Source organism: Oculina patagonica, chromosome 12 (assembly GCF_052425735.1).
Source record: "Oculina patagonica isolate OP01 chromosome 12, crgOcupat, whole genome shotgun sequence".
NCBI classification, from domain to species: Eukaryota; Metazoa; Cnidaria; class Anthozoa; order Scleractinia; family Oculinidae; genus Oculina; species Oculina patagonica.
The window spans coordinates 22422958-22444135 of record NC_135769.1 but is presented as its reverse complement, the minus strand read 5'-3'; the positions used below and the strand labels follow the sequence as shown (position 1 = coordinate 22444135).

The 21178-nt window shown below is 38.2% G+C and overlaps 2 protein-coding genes and 2 pseudogenes across 2 annotated transcripts; all 4 read right to left on the bottom strand.

The window, feature by feature from the left end:
* Positions 1-1293: 1293 nt before the first annotated feature.
* On the bottom strand, positions 1294-2417 carry LOC144633499 (melanocortin receptor 4-like). The gene has a single exon (XM_078492352.1). The coding sequence runs from the start codon at positions 2245-2247 to the stop codon at positions 1294-1296; it is 954 nt and encodes a 317-aa protein (XP_078348478.1). The 5' UTR covers positions 2248-2417.
* Positions 2418-6839: 4422 nt separating this feature from the next.
* LOC144633498 (melanocortin receptor 4-like) lies at positions 6840-7802 on the bottom strand (annotated as a pseudogene).
* A 3302-nt stretch (positions 7803-11104) lies between these two features.
* Positions 11105-12091, bottom strand: LOC144633497 (uncharacterized; annotated as a pseudogene).
* Positions 12092-15533: 3442 nt separating this feature from the next.
* Positions 15534-16493, bottom strand: LOC144633496 (melatonin receptor type 1A-like). Its single transcript, XM_078492350.1, has one exon. It carries the CDS (start codon positions 16491-16493, stop codon positions 15534-15536), a length of 960 nt encoding a protein of 319 aa, XP_078348476.1.
* Positions 16494-21178: the final 4685 nt, after the last annotated feature.

The following is a 21178-nucleotide window of genomic DNA, read 5'->3' as shown; positions in this document are numbered from 1 at the left end:
CTGAAATGGCAAAATACTATCTGTTAACAAGCTCCCCAGTATAGGTTAAGCAGAATTCATTTTCTTATCGTATTTTACCCCAAAGGTAAATTTGAGGATCTGAGAGAATGTAGCACAACATAGCGTAAGCCAACTTGTAAAGAGATTTTGTAAGCCCATTGATATCAAACTTGTTTTTTCTTTAAGCTTCTTGTTACACATGGTTTCAGTCTGAACAGTGACGTCGTTGTTTTGCCTTTAGAACTCTTTACAGCGGCCAAGCCAAGAAAGCACAGACTTGGCTTGGCCGTCCAACATAAGTTAACTGTTAATCAACTTATTTAAAACGTGCTCAGGATATAGATTCGTGAGCATGATTACATAAAAATTCTGGATATCATTATGAAAACCTAACCAAGTGTTGTTTATCTTAAAAATCCATATCCAGAGCACGTTTTAAATAAGTTGATTAAAATTTATATAACTAAGGCGGTAGAAGGGGACGGCGCACAAACTGTAAACGTTGTCGAACAACAAGAATCGCTGACCTTTCATTTCAAGTTACCTAAAATTGGACGGTTCTCCAATGTAGCACAACATAGGGTATAAGCAAACTTATAAATAGATTCTGTAAGCCCATTGATATCAATAATTATTATTTGCGCAACAAAGGATTTCGAGCATTTTTTGTAGCCTCGCCACAACTGTGGAATGTCTTATCTTTTGATATTCAATCTTGCAATGGCATATCAGACTAAGCGCAAACTAAAGACACTTCTCTTTTTAGAAAAGCTTTTAGTTAGATATTTTTATAATTTAGTGTATTTTTACAATTAACGTAGGTGAATAAGCTAGTCTTTTTATTATTTTTTCTTTTATTGATCTTTTTTATTTTATTATATACAAATTGTAACTTTGTTTAATATAGATATGTAATTTTACATCAAATAACTTGTAAAGCGCTATTCGTTAGGAAAAGAAATGGCGCACTATAAATAAAGTATTATTATGATTATGATTATTATTACACTTTTTATTTTAATTATTATTATTAATATTATTATTATTATCATTATACTAATGATTGTGAGTTTTGATAGGAAAAACTTTACTTCATAAGATCAGTTCAAAAAGTAGCAAACTTAACAGAATTGTTCAATAATCTGTAAGAGTATCTGCTTTATTTAGGGAATGCGAAAACAGTTCAACGATACCGTGACCCGTGAGTTGGCCAGATCTAGCTTAAATGACGTGTTTTTTGTTCCTTTGAGAGGTAATCATTAAAAGTGAAAAGAGTCTTAGCGTTTTTGTTTCTTAACTTGGACCTATTACCCGCCGATATATGTTTCTGAGAATACCCATTACGGTGTGTCGAATGTGTCTCATCTTCCAGCAGTAGATGACTGGGTTGAGTGAGGAGTTTAGGAAGACCAGGGTCATCGAAAAGTCATGCAGTATGCTGATAATATCACTTCGACTACTGTGAATCAGAAAAGCAACCGAAATAAAAAAGTTCGGGAGATAACAAACCCAAAACGCGAGATAGATGCAAAATGTAGCATGGACAGATTTTCCAAGGCTTGCAATATTAACCATCTCGCTGTTTTGTGCAACCTGCTGCGCTTGAGCTTGAATTTGCATTCTGTGGTGTCGTACAATTGAATACGTCTTGTATGAAGACCATGTCGTTGCAAGAAAGCAGATAGTATATACGATGACAGTAATCACGAGAGCGATATTCAGTGGGAGAACGAACACAGTGCACAACGCAAGAAATGTACTTAACAGCCATATTGATGTCACTACAATAACAACTCGTTTGCGAGTGACAATATTCTCGTATCGGAGAGGTTTTTGAATGGCAAGGAACCTATCCGCACTTAAGGCCATAATAGTATAAAAAGAAGATAGACAAAGAATGTTCAAAACAACTTTATATGTAGTAAAAAGGATACGAATTTCATGATCTGGAGAGTTGCCTTGTACATGCAATTCCTTGGCCTTAGAAGAGACATATAAAGGTTGGCCCAGTAAACCAACACCAAGATCAGAAACAGCAAGGCTTAGAAGCAACAATCTTAACGGCTTTGGAAGCGAAGAAGTTTTTCGCAGAGCGTGGATAGTGACAATGTTCAGCATAATCGTGGTACAACAGAGACAGCCATTGAGGACGATGTTAGTAAGGAGAGTAGAATAGAGCGGGTCTTTAAACTGTAAAGCTGTGGAACTTGCCTTCTTAAGCTGCGTGCCGCAAAGTGAATTGTTCATTACTCTACTTTACTTGCAGCAAGCAACGTTTTCAAGGTAGTTGGATTCTGGATTGGCAAATGTAGGTAGCTCCAGTGGCACCGGGAAAATGAACGTCGACTGAACTTAAAAATCGTTTACCGCTGTGAGTGTTTGTTTGGCCGACGAACTGAAGCTTTGTAACTGGTGCACGGAACGAGAATTGCAGAAGTGTTTGATTGAGTTGTTAAACTTCCGCTAAACAAGTTTACAATGTTCTTTGCAGATACTTTGTGGGAGGAAGAATATCATTTGATTCTGGATTGGCAAATGTACGCAGCTCCAGAGGCGAAAGGATGAACACCGACTGATGATGTCAAAATTCGTTTGCAACTGCAATTGTTTGTTAACGAATCTGTTTCACTTATGCATGGAACTGGAGTTTACAAAACAGTGTCAGACTGCGTTTTAAACTGTTACTGGACGACAAAACGATGTTCTTTTCAGATACTAAGTGGAAAGAAGAAGCTCGATTTAGCTGATGTGCTCGTGCTCCACAGATGTTCAGTCTGCAGGTGTAGGCCTTAAAATGGAAAGTGTTAACACAACAAAGCCTTTTTATTTTCATTTGAAAGGCCACTTCCTAATTTTAGGTTTGAGTCGTGAAAATTGGTGATTTAATTTAATTGGCCGTGTATAATGGCACTGCTGGGGTTTAATCTTACATAAGCAAATCATGTTGTTACTGTATCCGTTGAGCAAATTGCTATTTTTGTACGTTAAATTTAATTTTACCCATATGCTGATATGCTCAGGTTAGGCCCGTTCAGTGTCAATTTGATCGGTCTGTGTCAAAAGGGGGGAAAAACACTTCTCTTTTGCTAACGAGCTAAAAGTATAGTTGACATGTTAAAATTCTTGGTCTTGCGATAGTTACAGCGTATTGGTTAAGTCCTTTATACCTGTACAGAAAACAAAGGATGCGAATAAAGAACAACATTTGAAGAGCCTTTCATGATAAGCAGCGTTGACTTGAGCCGGAAAATAAAATAGTATTAATTGGCTGAATCACCTTCTTTTATTCTCGTAAATGGGAAACGTTTAAGACCACACACCAAACTACGTCAATCACGCACCGTTGATTCAAAATTAAAACGATAAAATTTTGTCGTAATTTTTCCTTGTGATGAAAACTGTTGGGCAGACTGTGTTTGAAATTAAAATATTTATTTTATGGGCGATCGCATTCAGAAACAAACAACAGTTTTTATTTCGGGATAAATTTATGAAAACATTTCCTTAATTGATGCGTTGTTGCTCACTCTGATCCTCATGTATGTAAAAGTCAAATCTTAGGCTAACAACAGTGTTAGAAAAGACCACATTATAATTTTAAGACCACCTTGCTCTGTAAAGCTATTTTACCCTGAAAAGGTAAAATTGAAGATCTTTTTAAAAGATCCTCAATTTGAATTAAAATTTGAAAAAAGTGAAAAAAAGCAAAACGAGGTCATTTCAGACGAAAACCACGTGTAACAAGAAGCTTAAAGAAGCTTAAAATAGAGCAGGTAATGCTTAACTACTTATTTTGGCTTGAACGGAAAGGTACAGTACAGCAAACCGTATCAGAAAAGCAGTCACTTAAGTTGTCCGTGTTTGGTAAAATGCTTTTTTGTCCATGCTTGGACAAATGTCTGCCTAGGCTAGCAATTGTTATTTTATTTTATTGCCATTTTGTTTTTTTGTACAAGCTGTTGTCTATTCATTTTGCGTGCAAAAAACCAGAGCTGTAGCGTAAAAAAACTTACTCAACATAATGACAAAAATTATTAAAGCGAAACGGAACGAATGTAGAGCGGTGGACATCGACAGTCATATTGTGGAGACCGTAGTGGCGACTAGTGAGCCACTCGTGATTGGTTGTGTCACAAGTCCCGGGTTACAAGGTCCTCGTATCACAGAGGCATCAATAACTAACATATCTGTTTACATGTATGGCCATAATACTGACAAATTAGGTAAAATATAGCAAATTGTGAGCAACAGCAGAAACGATATCGTAGGTATGAAGAGGCAGGGGGTACTCCCGAAAATTTGGAAAGAGGTGTACTGTTTCTCTTTGTTTTTGAACTTCGCGGTGTTCTGATTGGTCAAAAGTGTTCAATTACTTCATCACATCGCCTTCAGTACGTAATCAACAGCTAAGCTTGTACAATTAAGTTAATTCATTTTTTTGCGTTTTAAGGGTCTTATAATGATAAAGTCGCGAACTATTTTGGTGGAATGGGGCGCTTTCATGGCTTGACGGTTGTTTAAAAAGTCAAACCCAAACAGTTACGTCATTGATGGAAATTTCATGGTATATAACATCGTCGTTTTTATGTCGCTCTGTGTAGCGTTCGGATGATACCGTAAACAGACATTTAACAATCCTCTTCAAATCCATATTGTAACGATGGGTTTTTGATGGTAGTGCGCGTCTTCGGAACGGATATGAACTCTGAGCTGTGGCGCTGTTAAACGGACTGTTAAACGGACGATAGGGCTAAACTTGGCGGGGCACAGGCTCGCTGCACGCATACAGTACTCGTTACTATGCCAGAGGTATAGGGTTGTTGTTTCTTGTTTGTCGGACAGCATTACAGCAATGACTCTCACAGATTTGGAACTCTTTTGTCTTCTTTGTTGACTCGTAGTAACTGACAACTGGTAACTCGAGGCAACTCAAATGTTGGACTGTTCAAGGCTACTTATATACGCTTACAGTGTGATAATTAACGACAGGTGAAACTACAAGTTTGAACGAAGTTAACAGCAAAATAAACAACTGTTTCGAGTCTATCAATGCCGATCTCTAGAAAGGAAATTGCTCAACACTTAAACTTCCGTTCAGGATGTACTCCAGGATATTTCTCAAAATGTTGGTAAATAATAGTGCTACTTGCGAATGTGCTTACTTCGCATTTTACAACAGCAATGTAAATAAATTACAACGAATAATAGGCCTAAGACTTAAGGAGAGATTCCCTTTTAGGTTAATTACGAATTTAACAATAACTTTGCGAAAGCTAATTCACTATAATGTAATCTGAATTGGTTCGACAAAAGCCGGCTGTTCACACAGCAGAGCATATTGTAATTATGCATTTCCTGAGAGATAACGCAAACTCTACAATTGTTTGCGTAGTGTGGAACTGATTTTACCATGTAATTACAAACTGAAAAAGGCTTTTAAGAAGCCGGCTGGAAATTGCAGTCTTGTCAGTAATAGCGATAACTTTGAAGTATAAATTCGTGACTAAAAAGCATGAATAATGATTGTGAATTACTTATAAGCGCGAGTTTTGATAGGAAATGCCTTACATCATTCAGTTTAAAACACAACATACTCAATAAATGTGTCTGTAAGACTATCTGCTTATTACACTGATGCGAAACTTCAACTTATGTATAAATTAAAGCAGCACCGAGTCACCACGATACCGTGACCCGTGAGCTGGTGAGAGGGCCAGATCTTGTAGTTCTCCTTCAGTTTCAAAAATTTAATTTTCCCGACTTGTGTTTGCTCCTTCGAGAGTTAATCAATAAAAGTGAAAACCTTTTAAAAGGGATTCCCTCTGTTTACTTAAGGGAAGGTACGTTTTTTATTGGGGGGGGGGGGGGGGGGGGGCTGGGCCGGGGGCCTCAGAGGGGAGGGTCATCAGTAAAAATTTTACAAATTGGGGAGGGCCAAACCAGCTTTTTTCACAGGAGGGGGAGGGTTACACTTTGTTTCGGCATGGAAAAATAAATTAACAAGAAACAAAACATAAACAGCGGCAACAAACATAACACATGGACAACGCATGGTTTGAAAAAAGACCCTAAAGTGTCTTCTTCGTTTCACAATGCTTTCATTATCCTTCAGTTCGTGAAACAGACCGCCATTCTGTTTTCAAAGCATGTGCTTTCCCTTGCATAAATTAGTTTTTCAAAAATGGAAAGTAGTGCCCAGTTTTTCCAAAAGGAAGATCGTTCGTTTTGTTTGGCCGGTTTCCGGCCATCAGTGATGGAATGGGATATTTTCTGCTTGGCCAGAAAACTGGCCGTCTGTGGTAAAAGGGTTGTTCATGATTTGCCACTATCGGCTAGAATCAAATATATCAAAAACGTTTAAGAGTACTTACGTATTCTAGCTGAATAAAATGACAATGTACCGTTCTGTTGAAATAACCTTATTCTTTCTCCAGAATGCACGAAATTCACTCTTAGAGGCCCAAATTTTAAAATTTTCCCGGGGGAGCATGCCCCCGAACCCCCCTAGAAGTTTGAGCCTTCAGAGCTGTACTCCCTTCTCCGCCTACTCCAAAACTTTTGCCGTCTATTCTAGATCTGATTGTTATTAAAAACTCTGTACATTAGCTGCTTTGTGTGCAGATGGAGCGACCAGAAGACGTTTAGGTCAGCAACACTTCCGGTTATTTTTGTTTCCAAGGAACCGCTGAGTAGGTGGGGGGAGGGTCACATGTTTTTGTGTGGGTGTTTGTGAAGGGTCATGCAACAAAACATTCTAGGAAGTGCGAGGGCCACGAATTTTTTCGCCAAAAAATTCTAAAATACCCCGGCCCACCCCCCTAATAAAAAACGTACCTTCCCTAAGAAGAACTATCTTGCGAATGACTTATTACCCGCCGAAATATGTTTCGAAGAATATCCATTACGGTGTGTCGAATGTGTCTCATCATCCAGCAATAGATGACCGGGTTGAGGGAGGAATTTGCGAAGACAAAGGTCAACGCGAACTCATTCACTGTGTTTAGAATAGTAATTTGATTCCTGTAACGAGCAACCAAAATAAAAAAGAACGGGAGATAACAAACTCAAAATGCGAGATAGATGCAAAATGTACTTTGGGCAGATTTGCTGAGACTTGCAATATTCACCATCTGGCTATTTTGTGCTACCTGTTGTGTTTGAGCTTGAATTTGCATGCTGTGGTAACGGACTGTTGAATACGTCTTGTATGAAGACCATGTCGTTGCAACAAAGCAGATAGAATATATGATGACAAAAGTTACGAGAGTGATATCCCATGAAAATATGAACGTAATGCACAACCCAAGAAATGTACTAAATAGCCAAATTGATGTGACTACAATAACAGCTCGCTTGTAAGTAACCATAGTCTCGTATCGTAGAGGCTTTTGAATCGCAAGGAATCTATCCGCACTTAAGGCCATAATAGTGAAAAACGAAGTTAGACAAAAAATGTTCAAAACAACGTCATATGCAATAGAAAGGATAATTATTTCATGATTTGCAGAGTTGCCTTGTACATGTAATTCCTTGGCCTTAGAAGAGATATATAAAGGTTGGCCCAGTAAACCAATACCGAGATCAGATACAGCAAGGCTTAGAAGCAACGATTTTAACGGCTTTGGAAGCGAAGTCGTTTTTCGCAGAGCGTGGATAGTGACAATGTTCAGCATAGTGGTGGTATAACAGAGACAGCCATTGAGGACGATGTTAGCGAGGAGAGCAGAATAGATCGGGTCTCCAATCTGTAATGCTGTGGAACTTGAGTTCTGTAGCTGCGCATCGCAAGGTGAATTATTCATGATTGTTCTTTCCATGCATCAATGAACGCTTTTTGGTAGATTGATTTTAGTCTGGTCTGGCAAATGTACGTAGCTCCAAAAACGAAAGGATTAACTGAACACCGATTGACAATCACCAAAATCGTTTGTCACTACGATTTTGCTTGACTGACAAGGCTGTTTCACTGAGCTTCACTGATGCACGGCACTGGAATCAAAGAGGAGTGTAAGTTGTTAAATTTCTACTGAAGGAGAAAACAATGATGTTTTTTCACATACTAAGTGGAACAAAAGAAACAGCTCATGTTGAATTGATGTGCGCGTGCTCACAGATGTTTGCAGGTGTTGGCCTAAACCGGAAATTATTAACACGACAAAGGTTTTTATTTTCAGTTAAAAGGCTACTTCCTAATTTAAGGTTTGAGACGTAAAAATTGTTGATTTGATTGGCGGTGCATAATGGCACTGCCGGGGTTTAATTTTGCATGAGATATGTATCATACTGTTATTTTGTCCGTAGAGCAAATTGCTATTTTCTTACGTTAACGTTATTTTACCAATAAAACTGATATGCTCAGTTGAGACCAGTTCAGTGTCAATTTGCTCAGTCTATGTCAAAATGCAAAAAAAAAAAAAAAAAAAAAAAAAACACTTCTTCTTTGCTAAAACGCTAAAAGTATAGTTGACTTGTTAAAACTTCTTGGTCTTGGGCCGGCTAGATCAGACGAAAACATGTTTAACAAGAAGCATAAAAAAGCTTAAAACTAGCGGGAAATGCAAAACTACCTGTTTTGGCTTGAAAGGCAAGGTACAGTGCAGCAAAACCTATTAGAAAAGCAGTCACTTAAGTTTTCCGTGTTTGGAAGAAATTCTTTTTTTTTCTTGTTTTTCCGTGCTTTGACAAATGTCTGCCTAGGCTGCCAAATTTTTATTTTATTTTGTTACCATTGTGTTATTTTGTACAAACTGTTGTCTCTAAGCCTGAATTTCCATTTTGCGCAATCTTATCAATCAATCAATCTTTAAAAGGAAGCACCGAAAAAACTAGAGCGGTGGACATCGACAGCCATATTTTGGAGACCGAAGAGGCAACTCGTTTGTGAGTCACAAGTCCGGTGTAACAAGGTCGTGGTATCACAGAGGCATCAATGGTAATATATCCGTTTACACGTATGGCCAGAACGCTGTCAAACTAGCTAAAATGAAGTAAATTGTGAGCAACAGCAGAAACGATATCGGAGGTATGAGGAGGCAGGGATTACTCCCGAAAATTTGGATAGAGGTGTGCGGCGCTCTTCTTGAAATACTTTCCCTATTTCAGACCAAAATATGCGATTTTCCCTACCCTATTTCAGACCTGACCAAAAAATTGTTTTTCCTTATTTAGACAAATTTCGCCAGGAACTTTTCAAGGGATAAATAATGACAATGATAACAGCAGTTTCTTCTAAGAATTTATACATCCAATTACTTACGAGAGAACACACAAACCGTATCCTATTTCAGACCAATATCCAAAAGTTTTACAAGCATATGGCTGGCCCAGTAAACCAACACCGAGATCAGAAACAGCAAGGCTGATCAGAAGTATAATGGTATGGATGTGAACTCTCAGCTGGGGCGCTGAGAACGGACGGACGGACGGACTCGATCGGGGAAAAGCATGGCAGAGCACAGGCTAGCTGCACGGCACTCGTTATTAAGCTAGAGGTACAGGGTCGTTGTCTCTTGTCAGTCGGACAGCATAATAGCAAGGACTCTCACAGATTTGGATCTCTCTTGACTTCTTTACTGACTCAAAGTAACTCATCAGATTGTAACTCGTAGGCAACTCAAATGTTTAACGACAGGTGAAACTACAAGTTTGAATGAAGTTGACAGCAAAATAAACAACTACTTCGAGTTTATCAATGTCGATTTCTAGAAACGAAATTGCTCAACACTTAAACTTCCGTCTGTTCCGTACAGGATGTACTCCAGGATATTGCTTAAAATGTAAGTAAATAATAGTACTATTTGTAAGCTACTTGAGAATGTTCTTACCCCGCATTTTACAAGAGCAAAGTAAATAAATTACCCATGCAACGAGCAGCAGTTCCTAAGACTTGAGGAGAAATTCCTTTTAAGTTAATTACGAGTTTAACAATAACTAGGCGCTTCAGACTCTTGAAACACTAATTCATGATAGCTTGCCTGAGTTATTAAAATCATGTAATCCGAGTTGACCGAATTGGTTTGACAAAAGCCGGCTGTTCAAACAGCAGAGCATATTGTAATTATGCATTTGCTAAGAGATAACTCTAACTCTACATTTGTTTGCTTGAAGTGGAACTGATTTTTACCATCTAACTACAAAAATGGTTTTTAAGAGGCCGGCGGGAGATTGCAGTCTTGTCAGTATTAGCGATAACTTTGAAGCATAAATTCACGAATAAAAAGCAAAAATAATGCTGATTGTAAATTACTTATGAGTGAAAGTTTTGATAGGAAATGCCTTACTTCATACGATCAGTTTAAAATACGAAAGCTTCAATACATTTGTACAAGTCTATCTGTTTATTTTACTGATGCGAATATTCAACATCTATACATGTATAAATCTGCACCGAATCACCACGATACTGTGACCAGTGAGTGCGCCGGCCAGATTTCGTAGGTCTCCTTTACCCAATTTTTGTTTCGTTTCGTTCCTTTGAGAGGTAATCAATAAAAGTGAAAAACGTCCTGAAGTGCTTACTTCTGTTAACGGGACAGTGTTACGCGAAGTCTTCTAAGTTCTGCTTAAACAACGCTAGAACTATGAGGCTACCCTCACTTATCAACAAAATAACCTTTAAAAAATAAAAAAAGCTGCATAAATACATTCTCAAAATTGTCTATAAACCTTGATTTATGGTTTTTATGTTATTTTCTTCCAAGTAACACTGTCAAACATGAAAACGTCGGCCCGACGTTTTTAGGTCTTAAGCCACTTTCTTCCTGCCCATCTATGGCCACACCACTTTGTGACAATTTTCACGACTAGTACAGTACGTTTTAGCAAGGCCAGGGCACTATTAGTGGATTTCTAATCAATACAGACACCTTCATTGGAATTTCAAGTAGCACTAAATATTCGTGACACTGCTCCTTAAAGAACTATCTTCCGTAAGCATGACGTTTACGGCAAACGGCAAACGGCAAAAATCGAACTTTTGGTGTCTGATTTTGGCCGTTTGTACAATTTAGGGAAATTGTTTGCATTTACTATGATTAAGAGTTTTTTTTCCTATTTTTCGACTGGCTTTATTTAAGTGCTAAAGAAAAAGCGAGCAAAATCAGAATTATTTTTGCCGTTTGCCGTTTGCCGTAAACGTCATGCTTAACCTCTCTATTATATCCGGAATGTGTTTCGAAGAATACCCATCACGCATGTGTCGAAAGTGACTCATCTTCCAGCAATAGATGACTGGGTTGAGAGAGGAGTTTAGGAAGACCAGGGTCAACGAGAAGTCATACAGTATGCTGTTAATAACACTTTGATTCCTGTGAATCAGAAGAACAACCGAAATAAAAAAGTTCGGGAGATAACAAACCCAAAACGCGAGATAGATGCAAAATGTAGTTTGGACAGATTTGCCAAGGCTTGCAATATTCACCATCTTGCTGTTTTGTGCAACCTGCTGTGTTTGAGCTTGAATTTGCATTCTGTGGTAACGTACTGTTGAATACGTCTTGTATGAAGACCATGTCGTTGCAACAAAGCAGATAGCATATACGATGATAGTTAATACGATAGCTATATTCAAAAGGAGAAAGAACGCAGTGCACAACGCAAGAAATATACTTAACAGCCATATTAAGGTGACTACAATAACAACTCGTTTGTGAGTGACAATATTTTCGTATCGTAGTGGTTTTTGGATGGGAAGAAATCTATCCGCATTTAAGGCCATAATAGTATAAAACGAAGATAGAAAGAGAATGTTCAAGACAACGTTAGTAGAAAGGATAAGAATTCCATGACTTAGAGAGTTGCCTTAGACATGTAACTCCTTGGCCTTTGAAGAGATATGTAAAGGTTGGCCCAGTAAACCAACACCAAGATCAGAAACAGCAAGGCTTAATAGGAGCAACGATTTTAAAGGCTTTGGAAGCGAAGTCGTTTTTCGCAGAGCGTGGATAGTGACAATGTTCAGCATAATGGTGGTATAACAGAGACAGCCATTGAAAACGACGTTTGCGAAGAGAGCAGAATAGAGTGGTTCTTTGATCTGTGAAGCTGTGGAATTTGAGTTCTTTAGCCGCGCGCCGGAAAGTGAATCATTCATTATTCTATTTGTCATGCAACGGACAACGTTCTCTAAGGTACTTTAAAGGCACCGGGGAGGATAAACGTCGACTGAACGTAAAAATAGTTTTTCACTGCGAGAATTTGTTTGCCGGACGAAGAGTTTTCACTGATGCTTAGGACTGGAATTGTAGAAGTGCTTGATTGAGTTGTTAAGGTACACAGCTCTTGAGGCGAAAGGATGAACGTCGACTGACGATCTCAAAAATTGTTTGCCACTGTGATTGTTTATTTGGCTTACGAAGCTCTTTCACTACAGCAAGGAAGTTCAACTGAAATGGAAGAAGAGTGTAAGATTGAGTTGTTAAGGTACACAGCTCTTGAGTCGAAAGGATGAACGTCGACTGACAATCCCGAAAATTGTTTGCCACTGTGATTGTTTATTTGGCTTACGAAGCTCTTTCACTACAGCAAGGAAGTTCAACTGAAATGGAAGAAGAGTGTTAGGTTGAGTTGTCAAACTTCTTCTGCTGAACGAGAAAACAATTTTCTTTGCAGATACTTAGTGGAAGGAAGAATCTCAGTTGATTCTGGACTGCCACCAAAGGTAAGGTCCGTCGGAGCTCCAGAGGCGAAAGGATGAACGTCGACTGATGATCTCCAAAATCGTTTATCAGTGTTGATGTTTGTTTGGCTGACGATGCTGTTTCAGTGATGCATGGAAATGGAATAGAAGAAGAGTGTTAAATTTAGTTATTAAAATTCTAATGAACGAGAAAATAATGTTCTTTTGAAATACAGTTGAACCCCGGTAACTCGAACTCTGAAGGGAAACGAAAAACAGTTCAAGTTAGTGGGTTTTCGAGTTAACCGAGTAAAAATGACTAAAAAGTGGGTCCAAGGGAAATGGAAGCTAGTTCGAGTTAGCGGGGTTGCTCGAGTTATCCGAGTTCTAGTTACCGGGGTTTTACTGTACCGTGAAGTCGGCGAGGCAAGAAGCTCAGTTGGGCTGTTGTGAGAGTGCTCACAGATGTTTGCAGGTGCAGGACTTAAATTAGAAACTATTAATGCAACAAATGGGTTTTCTTCATTTAAAAGACCACTTCCCAACTTAAGGTGTTCTGCCGTAAAAACTAGTGATTTGATTGGTCATGGAAACGTTTAATAACACTGTAACTTTGCCCGTTGAGCAAATTGTCACTTTTCTTCCGTTAATTTTATTTTATCCGTAAAATTGAATGCTGAGCTGAGACCAGTTGTCAATTTGGTCAACTTTTTTCAAAAGAAAATAAAAAAAAAACACTTCTCCTGTGCTAGCCGGCTAAAAGTGTAGTTGACTAAGCTCCTTGTTTTGGGCTAGCTACAGTGGGCTCTCCTACGAAGTAGACAAAGGATGCGAATAAAGGACAACATTAAAAGGGCCTTTCACTTTAACACAAGCAACGTTGATTTGAGCAGGACAATAATGAAGACATGGAACACCTTTCTTTATTTGTCGCAAATGTAAAACGTTTTAGACGTTTTAGGCCGCGCATCAAACTACATCAATCAAACACCCTTAATCAAACGTTAGGACTTAAACTGAAAACAGAAAACTATTGAAGGAACAAAACTACAAAACAGAAATCAAAATAACATATTAAGAGACATGCTTATCTACATCAATTATTTTGCTGTATTTAAAAATGTTTCTCTCCCGTCGAATACCAAGGGAAATTTACACTCGTGATGCGCGAAAACAAAACCTGCTCTATTGTTTGTTCATAAACGTTTGTTGATTGAAATTAGTATTCATAGCGAAATATGTGCCTTTTGTAAGTCATTCAGCCAGCGTCTGATTAAGTTTTTTCTTCTTGTTTTGATTGGTCAAAAAATTCAATTTGTCGTCAATAACCACCCCCATAACGTCATGACGGATCTCGTTTAACCGCATGAAGTCTTTTTAAAGAAAAATGTTTAGTTTAAAAGCAACAACCTTTTTGCATGGCTAGCTTTTGTTATTCTCGACCACCGTTTACGACTTGTAATTCGTTCTTTTGGAAGGTCTGCAATAAATAATAACATTTAAAATCCTTCATGTAGTTTTGTTTACTATTAACACAAACTATCTGCCATCCAGTTCCTTAAAGCTTCGAAATATGTCTCGAAGAATCCATTACTGTGCGTGTGAATGTGTCTTATCTTCCAACAGTAGATGACGGGCTTCATCGACGAATTCAGAGGCATTATGGATTCTGACAACATAAACAACGCTTCAATGATCATGCTTTGTCTGAAGTATGGTTCAATAATCATGTAATATAATATAAAGAATAAAACAAACCCAAAAAACGAGACGAGTCCAAAATGTACTTTCGGTAGACTTTCTGAGTCTCTCAACATTTACCATGATGTTATTTTGTGCAACCCGTTGTTTCTGGGCCTGAATACATCTTATTGTGAAGACCGTAAATAGTGGCGACTCGTTAGTGAGTTACAAGTTCCTGGTGTCCTAGATGCATCCGAATGGCAATATATCTGTTCATGACCGGACGCATATGGCTAACACTGAACGGACCTTTAACACAGTCTTTTCTAGAGTTAAATACATTACATTTGGTAGCTTGCTTCCAAGTGAAAACAAAAATTCGTCAATCCTTGAGGCACCAAATCATGTCGTCAGGACCATCCGCCATTTTTTTATACTAGTGCGTGTGCAGCCCGAAATGAATAGTTCAAAATGGCGACATAGTCGAATTCCAACCAACCACGTTAAAATACTTGAATCATTTTACAGGACTCCCAGGCGGTTTATTGAAAATCTACGGAGTTAGGATGCAGGTTGTTTACAATATCATTTACAAAAATTTCCGGAAATTCCGGTTGGGATATAAATGGAACACAACCTTTTGGTTCATTCCACCAGGAAATTTCCGGCAGGAACAGAACTTCTAAAAAGGTGGTCCCGTTTAACCGATGCATGGAACGTTCCAAATGGAAATTCGTTTTCCATTTCCCGTATTACATCTTTTACACCAGTTCTTGGTCTTTAGCTTTTACGACCATGCCGTTTCGGTTTAACCGAAACGGTGGGTTCTTTTGGGGACAAATGGAACACGTTCTTTAACGGAAATTCCCATGCCAACAGAAAAACGTTTTCGCGTCATTATGGCGCAACGAGGATACGTCATGTTGCTTAGCAACTCTCATAACAAAAATTGTTGGCTCAATTTCATGGTGGGGATTTCACAATCAAGTGATCCATTTATAAAAGCCTTGATATTTACAGCTGCCTTTAAACGGCAGGAACCTTCTCAAGTGAGTGACTGGCTTCTTACTTAGTCATGGAGTTTAATATAGCTTGAGTATTGTTATTAGCCAGAGGTATAGAAAAAAGATTCCTGTCCCCATTTTTTTAGAACTTGTGTTTTTTTTTTTTTTTTTATATATATGAGCATAAATAAAAAAAAAACGTCCCGTAGAAAGTACTTGTTGATGTGTCTTCATTGTGTACTAAACACAAGTTCATCTCCGATGCATCGTCGAAATAAGTTTTGAAGAATGGCCATTATAGTGTGTCGAATGTGTCTCATCTTCCAACAGTAGATGACCGGGTTGAGAGAGGAGTTGAGAAACACCAGGGTTACCGACGACACAAACAGACAGTCTAAAACCATGCTTTGACGTGCGTATATTTGACGAATAATGGAAATGAAAGCGTTCGGCAGATAACAAACCCAAAATACGATGTAGATCCAAAAAGCAGTTTGAGCAGATTTTCTGAGTCTCGCATTATTAATCATGTCATCATTTTGCGCAATTTGCTGTATTTGAGCTTGAATTTGGATTCTGTGGCATCTTGCAGTTAAATATATCTTGCCAGAAGACAATGTTGTAGCAACAAAGGCAAGTGATATGACGATATCAAACATTACAGAATAGATGTTCGGCGGCAGCAGAAATACAGTGCAAGGAAGAAAAAGTGCTGTAAACATCCATATTATGGCGACTACAATTATAACAAGTCGTTTGTGAGTCAACAGATTCTGGTATTGTAGAGGCCTTTCAATGGCAGTGTATCTATCCACAGTTAAGGCCATAATGCTACTAAAAGAGGACAGGACAAATATGTTCACAATAATACCTGAAATGATGGGTATTACACTACGTCGAAGACTGCATCCCAATTTCTCGACCAGATAAACGATATAAAAAGGTTGACTAAGTAAACCAACACCAAGATCAGAAACAGCAAGAGTTAGGAATAACGTTTTTAAAGGGTTTGATAGCGAAGACGTTTTCCGCAGAGCGTGGATTGTTGCAATGTTGAGCATTATGGTGCTGTGACAGAAAAAACCACTGATTGCAATATTAGCGATGAGGGATGAATAGAGCGGATCTTTAACTTGTAAAACTGTGGAACTTGAGTTCTGTAGCTGCGCCCTACAGAGTGAATTATTCATGATTCTACTTTTCGTTCGACCTTAGAGTAATAGATGGAGTTCGACCCACAGAACCGATCGATGAGCGTTTACTTAATGAAGGAAACGCTTGGGCTTGAAACTCACAGTGATGTGGCACAACTGGAAGCGAAGCGGAGTGGATGATTGAATTGAGCTTTTTAAGCTTCTACTTGTTTTTAAGTGTTGATTATTATTCGCAAATGTTTATAATTTTACGCTGTATGCTGGGGACTGCTTGGCTGGACGTCTGTCAACTATCAAAAACTTGATGATGTGATTGGTCATTAACTGCTTAATGGTAATTGTTAAATAATGGGCCACAAGTTTTAAGACACCTGTTTAGTAGACAGATGTCAACAAAGATCAAATAAAGAAGCCTTTACATTGTATTAACATGGACCGACCGGAGCCGAACAAAACGGAAGGATTTAATCGACTTTAACAAATGCCTTTCAATTCTTAGATGTAAAACATTAAAGTAACACATCAGTAGTCCTCGTTGCGTTGGTATGAAGTGAACGGAATGAAATTTCTTTCGCGTTTTGCTTTAGCCCCTTGACCGCTGAATTTACTAAAAAGAGCTTTTTTAAACCGTTAAACTGTTTTTTTTTCTTGGTGATGCGATGCTTAATTTTTGAGTCTAATGCTTGCGTGCGCTTTGCGCATGCGCATTAGACTCTTTGTTATATGAAAAAAGCTGTTAGCAATCCCAAGGGAATGGTTCGGGATCGATAATCGTTCGCTGTAATGTAGAAAACAATGATCAGCTGCAAGAACGGACTCCGTACGGACACGCACGATTAGTTTCAATTAAAAACAGCCAATCAGCGACACGTGTTCCCACGCATAATTAAACGTTCTTTCTCAAGTCACGATTATTCAACACTTGAACAGGACGAAATAATTTTCCAGTTAAGACATTTGTAAGCTTTTTGTGAAAATAAATCTTCGTTTTCAGTTCAGTTAAGCACTTGTGTTTTCGTCTTGCTTAAAAAGCAAGACGTCTTTGAGAAAAAATATTTCGACGGCGACTCGCGTTTATTTACACAATGCGACCAAATATTTATTTTGTTTTAAAAAATAGAAAACTTTACCTCGGTTTTTGTATTTAAGTCATTCGAATTTTGACCAATTTTTTCTTTACAGTGCAAACAAAAACCTTCAAAAATAAAAGATGTACATGGATAAATGTAAATCAAGTTACGCGACTAAATCAAAATGCGTTTGTTTGGCCGCTTTGCAGTATTACACTGTCCCGGCCTTTGCCATACACTGAAATCGAATTTCATGCTTTTACGACTCTCAGAGATCTTAAGTTCTTCTTACAGCTAGAAAAATCATAAAATGGTTACATTGATATGGAAGTGATGATTCGCGAAATTTGTACATCATGATAAACAGTCTTCGCTCCTGTGTATGGTAGCTCGATAATAATTGCCTAGTTTCCAGCGTTCAAAAGGTCATCATTATATTGACGTGAGCATTTACACCCGTTTTTAGGAAAATCTGTCACTAAGTGCTTACAGTACAATGGAGTAACAGTCACTATTTCAAGTGCTTTTATTGCAAAATCTGTTTCAAGAGTCATCATCAAAATGGTGAAAAATCTGAAAGAAAACGATGTGAAGTTCTTCAACCCTTGTTGTAAGGCTGCATTCATTATGTATGCTACAGGGGGGGGCAGAGGATTTTTTTTTCAGCGGCTCGTTTTTTTATATCCCCCCCAAGGTCCATACAAATTTTCATAATCCCCCCATGCAATCAGCCGAAAAATGAATACCCCCCCCCCCTCCTCCCTCACAAGAAATATCAAAATAAATATCTGTATAATAGTACACTACCTTATTATAGGAATATAACGAAGCATTTTAACAACGCGAACAAAATTTACGCGTTACAATAAAATTAACGCAAATTCAAGAAAGGTTCTGGTTAAATCCTTATAGTAAAAAAGTTAACATCAATAAAATTGATGCAAATTTTTGAAAATGCGTTAATAACAAGTATCGTTAATTTCCTATAATAAGGTATATATGTTTAAAATTTCAAGAGACATGTTTAATAACAACATCGAGAGAGTTTTGACAGTTTATGTCATACCTATGCCAGCCAGTCTAAGTAGCGCAAATTAGGTATAGATAGCCTGCCAGCTCGTGTATGAGTACTACCAGGAGTATTGACTGTCACTCTCGTCGACAAAAGCAACAACCTCATCATCATCATCACTCTCACTATCACACTCATCCACGGATTCATCTCCGCTGTTGCCATCCTCTTCACCCTAATTTTCCGGCGTTCAGCATCATTCCTCTCAAGTGCGACATGTGCCATTATTCTCCTTATCTTATAATTTTTCTTCCCAAGGAGAGAAAGTTTATGACGGTCTAAATATTTGTTAAGTTCTTCGACGTATAGCTTGTTCATATTTTCAAACGTGGACGTGATAGTTTTCCAGTCATATTGTTCATATCCTTTCATTGAACATTTAAGTGCACATTTGTTGTTCAATTTCATAAAACTGTGCACTGAATTACATTGTTTTCTTTTGCATTCATTGATTCAATAAAGTTACACTGCTTAGACTGAGGTTGCATTAAATGTTTCCATTTTTGATGTTTTACTTTCTATGCTGTATCGAAACATTACATCTACAGGCCAGGCACACTACTTGAAAACTTCAAATAGCTACTATAGTCTCTCAGAATAATAGAGGTACCCTTGTTGCTTACAATCCTTGAAAGAATTAAGCTGCTGTATTTATCTTTTTTTTTTTCACTTTTTTAAAACTATTACAAAAGCTAGACAGAATCTTACAAAAAATAAGCATCCCCCCAGTAGATATGTAACAATTTTCATATCCCCCCTTTTTTTGCTCTAAAAATTTGAGAACCCCCCCTAAAATCCTCTGCCCCCCCCTGTAGGATACATAATGAATGCAGCCTAATGAACATGCTTTTTGTAAATCGTCACGCAATCTTGTCCAAATGTTTAATCGTTTCTGCTTTTACGGACAATACGGAAGAAGTAACATCAACTCCTGTTCATACTTTAAATTTTGTGAAGCATATAACATTTATGACTGTTTCGTTTTCATCCATAATCATCCACGATGCCCCTAGCTTGCTATAAGCATTTTAAATTAAACTCCCGAACACAAACCTCTAACCAATTTGAACCGGCTTACGAAAACCGCGCAATCTGTATCACTATGCCATACGGCATTAGACTCATGTCACCCTTGGTGACCTATTTTTTCTACACTTTGCTAGAAAAGCACTTTTTTTCATTGGAGCTGTACAATATTATACGTTTGCGCATGCGCATAAGGCAAAATTGGGACTTGCTTGGGCTGACCTGTTCGATTTTTTCTTGCTCCTTTTCCTTTCGTTTTTCTCTGCCTTCTTATTTTCGCTTTCTCCTGCTCTGTAGATCCTTTCTACTGGCAGGAAAAGTTTTGGCCTTAAACAGTGGTGAACCCTGGAAAGAAGACCTTGAGTAGTTCGAAAGCCGAGGAAACACTAACCCAGGATTAGAAATTGATCAAAGGGTTCAACAGCAGTCAGTTCACAGCAGTCAGTTCCTCTTCCATGGAAGCTTGCCAACATATCACCAATTCCTAAAGAATCTCCACTGTCTTCGTGTGCCCAGCTTCGACCGATATCCCTCACAAACATTATCATGAGATTGTTTGAGAGGCTAGTCTGCAAACTAGAGACGTTCACGGAGCTAAGGTCTGTGATTGGTATTGATCAGTTTGCTTATAAGAAACATTGCAATACCACAATGGCGCTTATAAAGTGTCAACATAATTGGCTCAGGTGGCTAGATGATGATGTAGACTTTGTTCGAGTTCTGTCATTTGACTTTAGTAAAGCTTTTGACACTGTCTCTCACAAAATTGTCTGCGAAAAGTTAAAAGCTACTAATGTTAATCCATATCTCATCAATTGGATCATAAGCTTCCTTGGCAACCGCAAACAAAGGGTCGTTGTGGATGGAAAGATAACTGATTATGTTGATATTAACAGAGGAGTGCCACAGGGTACAGTCCTTGGGCCACTTTTATTCTCTCTGATGGTGAACGATATAAAGCTAGTTGATTCAAACAACGGGATCTCGAAATATGCCGATGATATCACTATTAGTGTACCTGTTACAAGGAACTCTGACACGGCGCTCGCAGAAGTTAAGAACCTTGAGAGCTGGGCAGCCAACAATAGGATGTCTTTAAATTTGTCAAAAACGTGGGAAATGCTACTGCATAGCAGAACTACTCAGCCTGCTCCTCCTCCAGTGCTTGGGATTGAGCGAAAAGAGTGGCTGAAACTTTTGGGAATTACCTTCCATGAAGATCCTTGTAACTGGGACCTTCATGTTGACAGTTTACTTTCTAGAGCTGCTAGCCGACTATATATTCTTAGGGTATGCAAATATTATGGGTACACTAAAGATCAGCTTAGTAAACTCTTCGACTCATTAATAATGTCATTATTTCTGTATGGATAAGAAGTGTGGGGCTCCGCCTATCAAGGCAAATATTTAGATCGGATTGACACTTTCTTTCGGCGAGCCTATCGTTTTGGCTATACAAATAAGATCATTTTGATATCTGATGTTATTAAGAATAGGGACAGTGATCTTTTCAACAGAATCACAAGTGACACTGGCCATGTATTATATGACTT

Excerpts from the sequence above, each read along its gene's own strand:
- LOC144633499 (XM_078492352.1), bottom strand. The coding sequence starts at position 2,247 with ATGAACAATTCACTTTGCGGCACGCAGCTTAAGAAGGCAAGTTCCACA.
- LOC144633496 (XM_078492350.1), bottom strand. The coding sequence starts at position 16,493 with ATGAATAATTCACTCTGTAGGGCGCAGCTACAGAACTCAAGTTCCACA.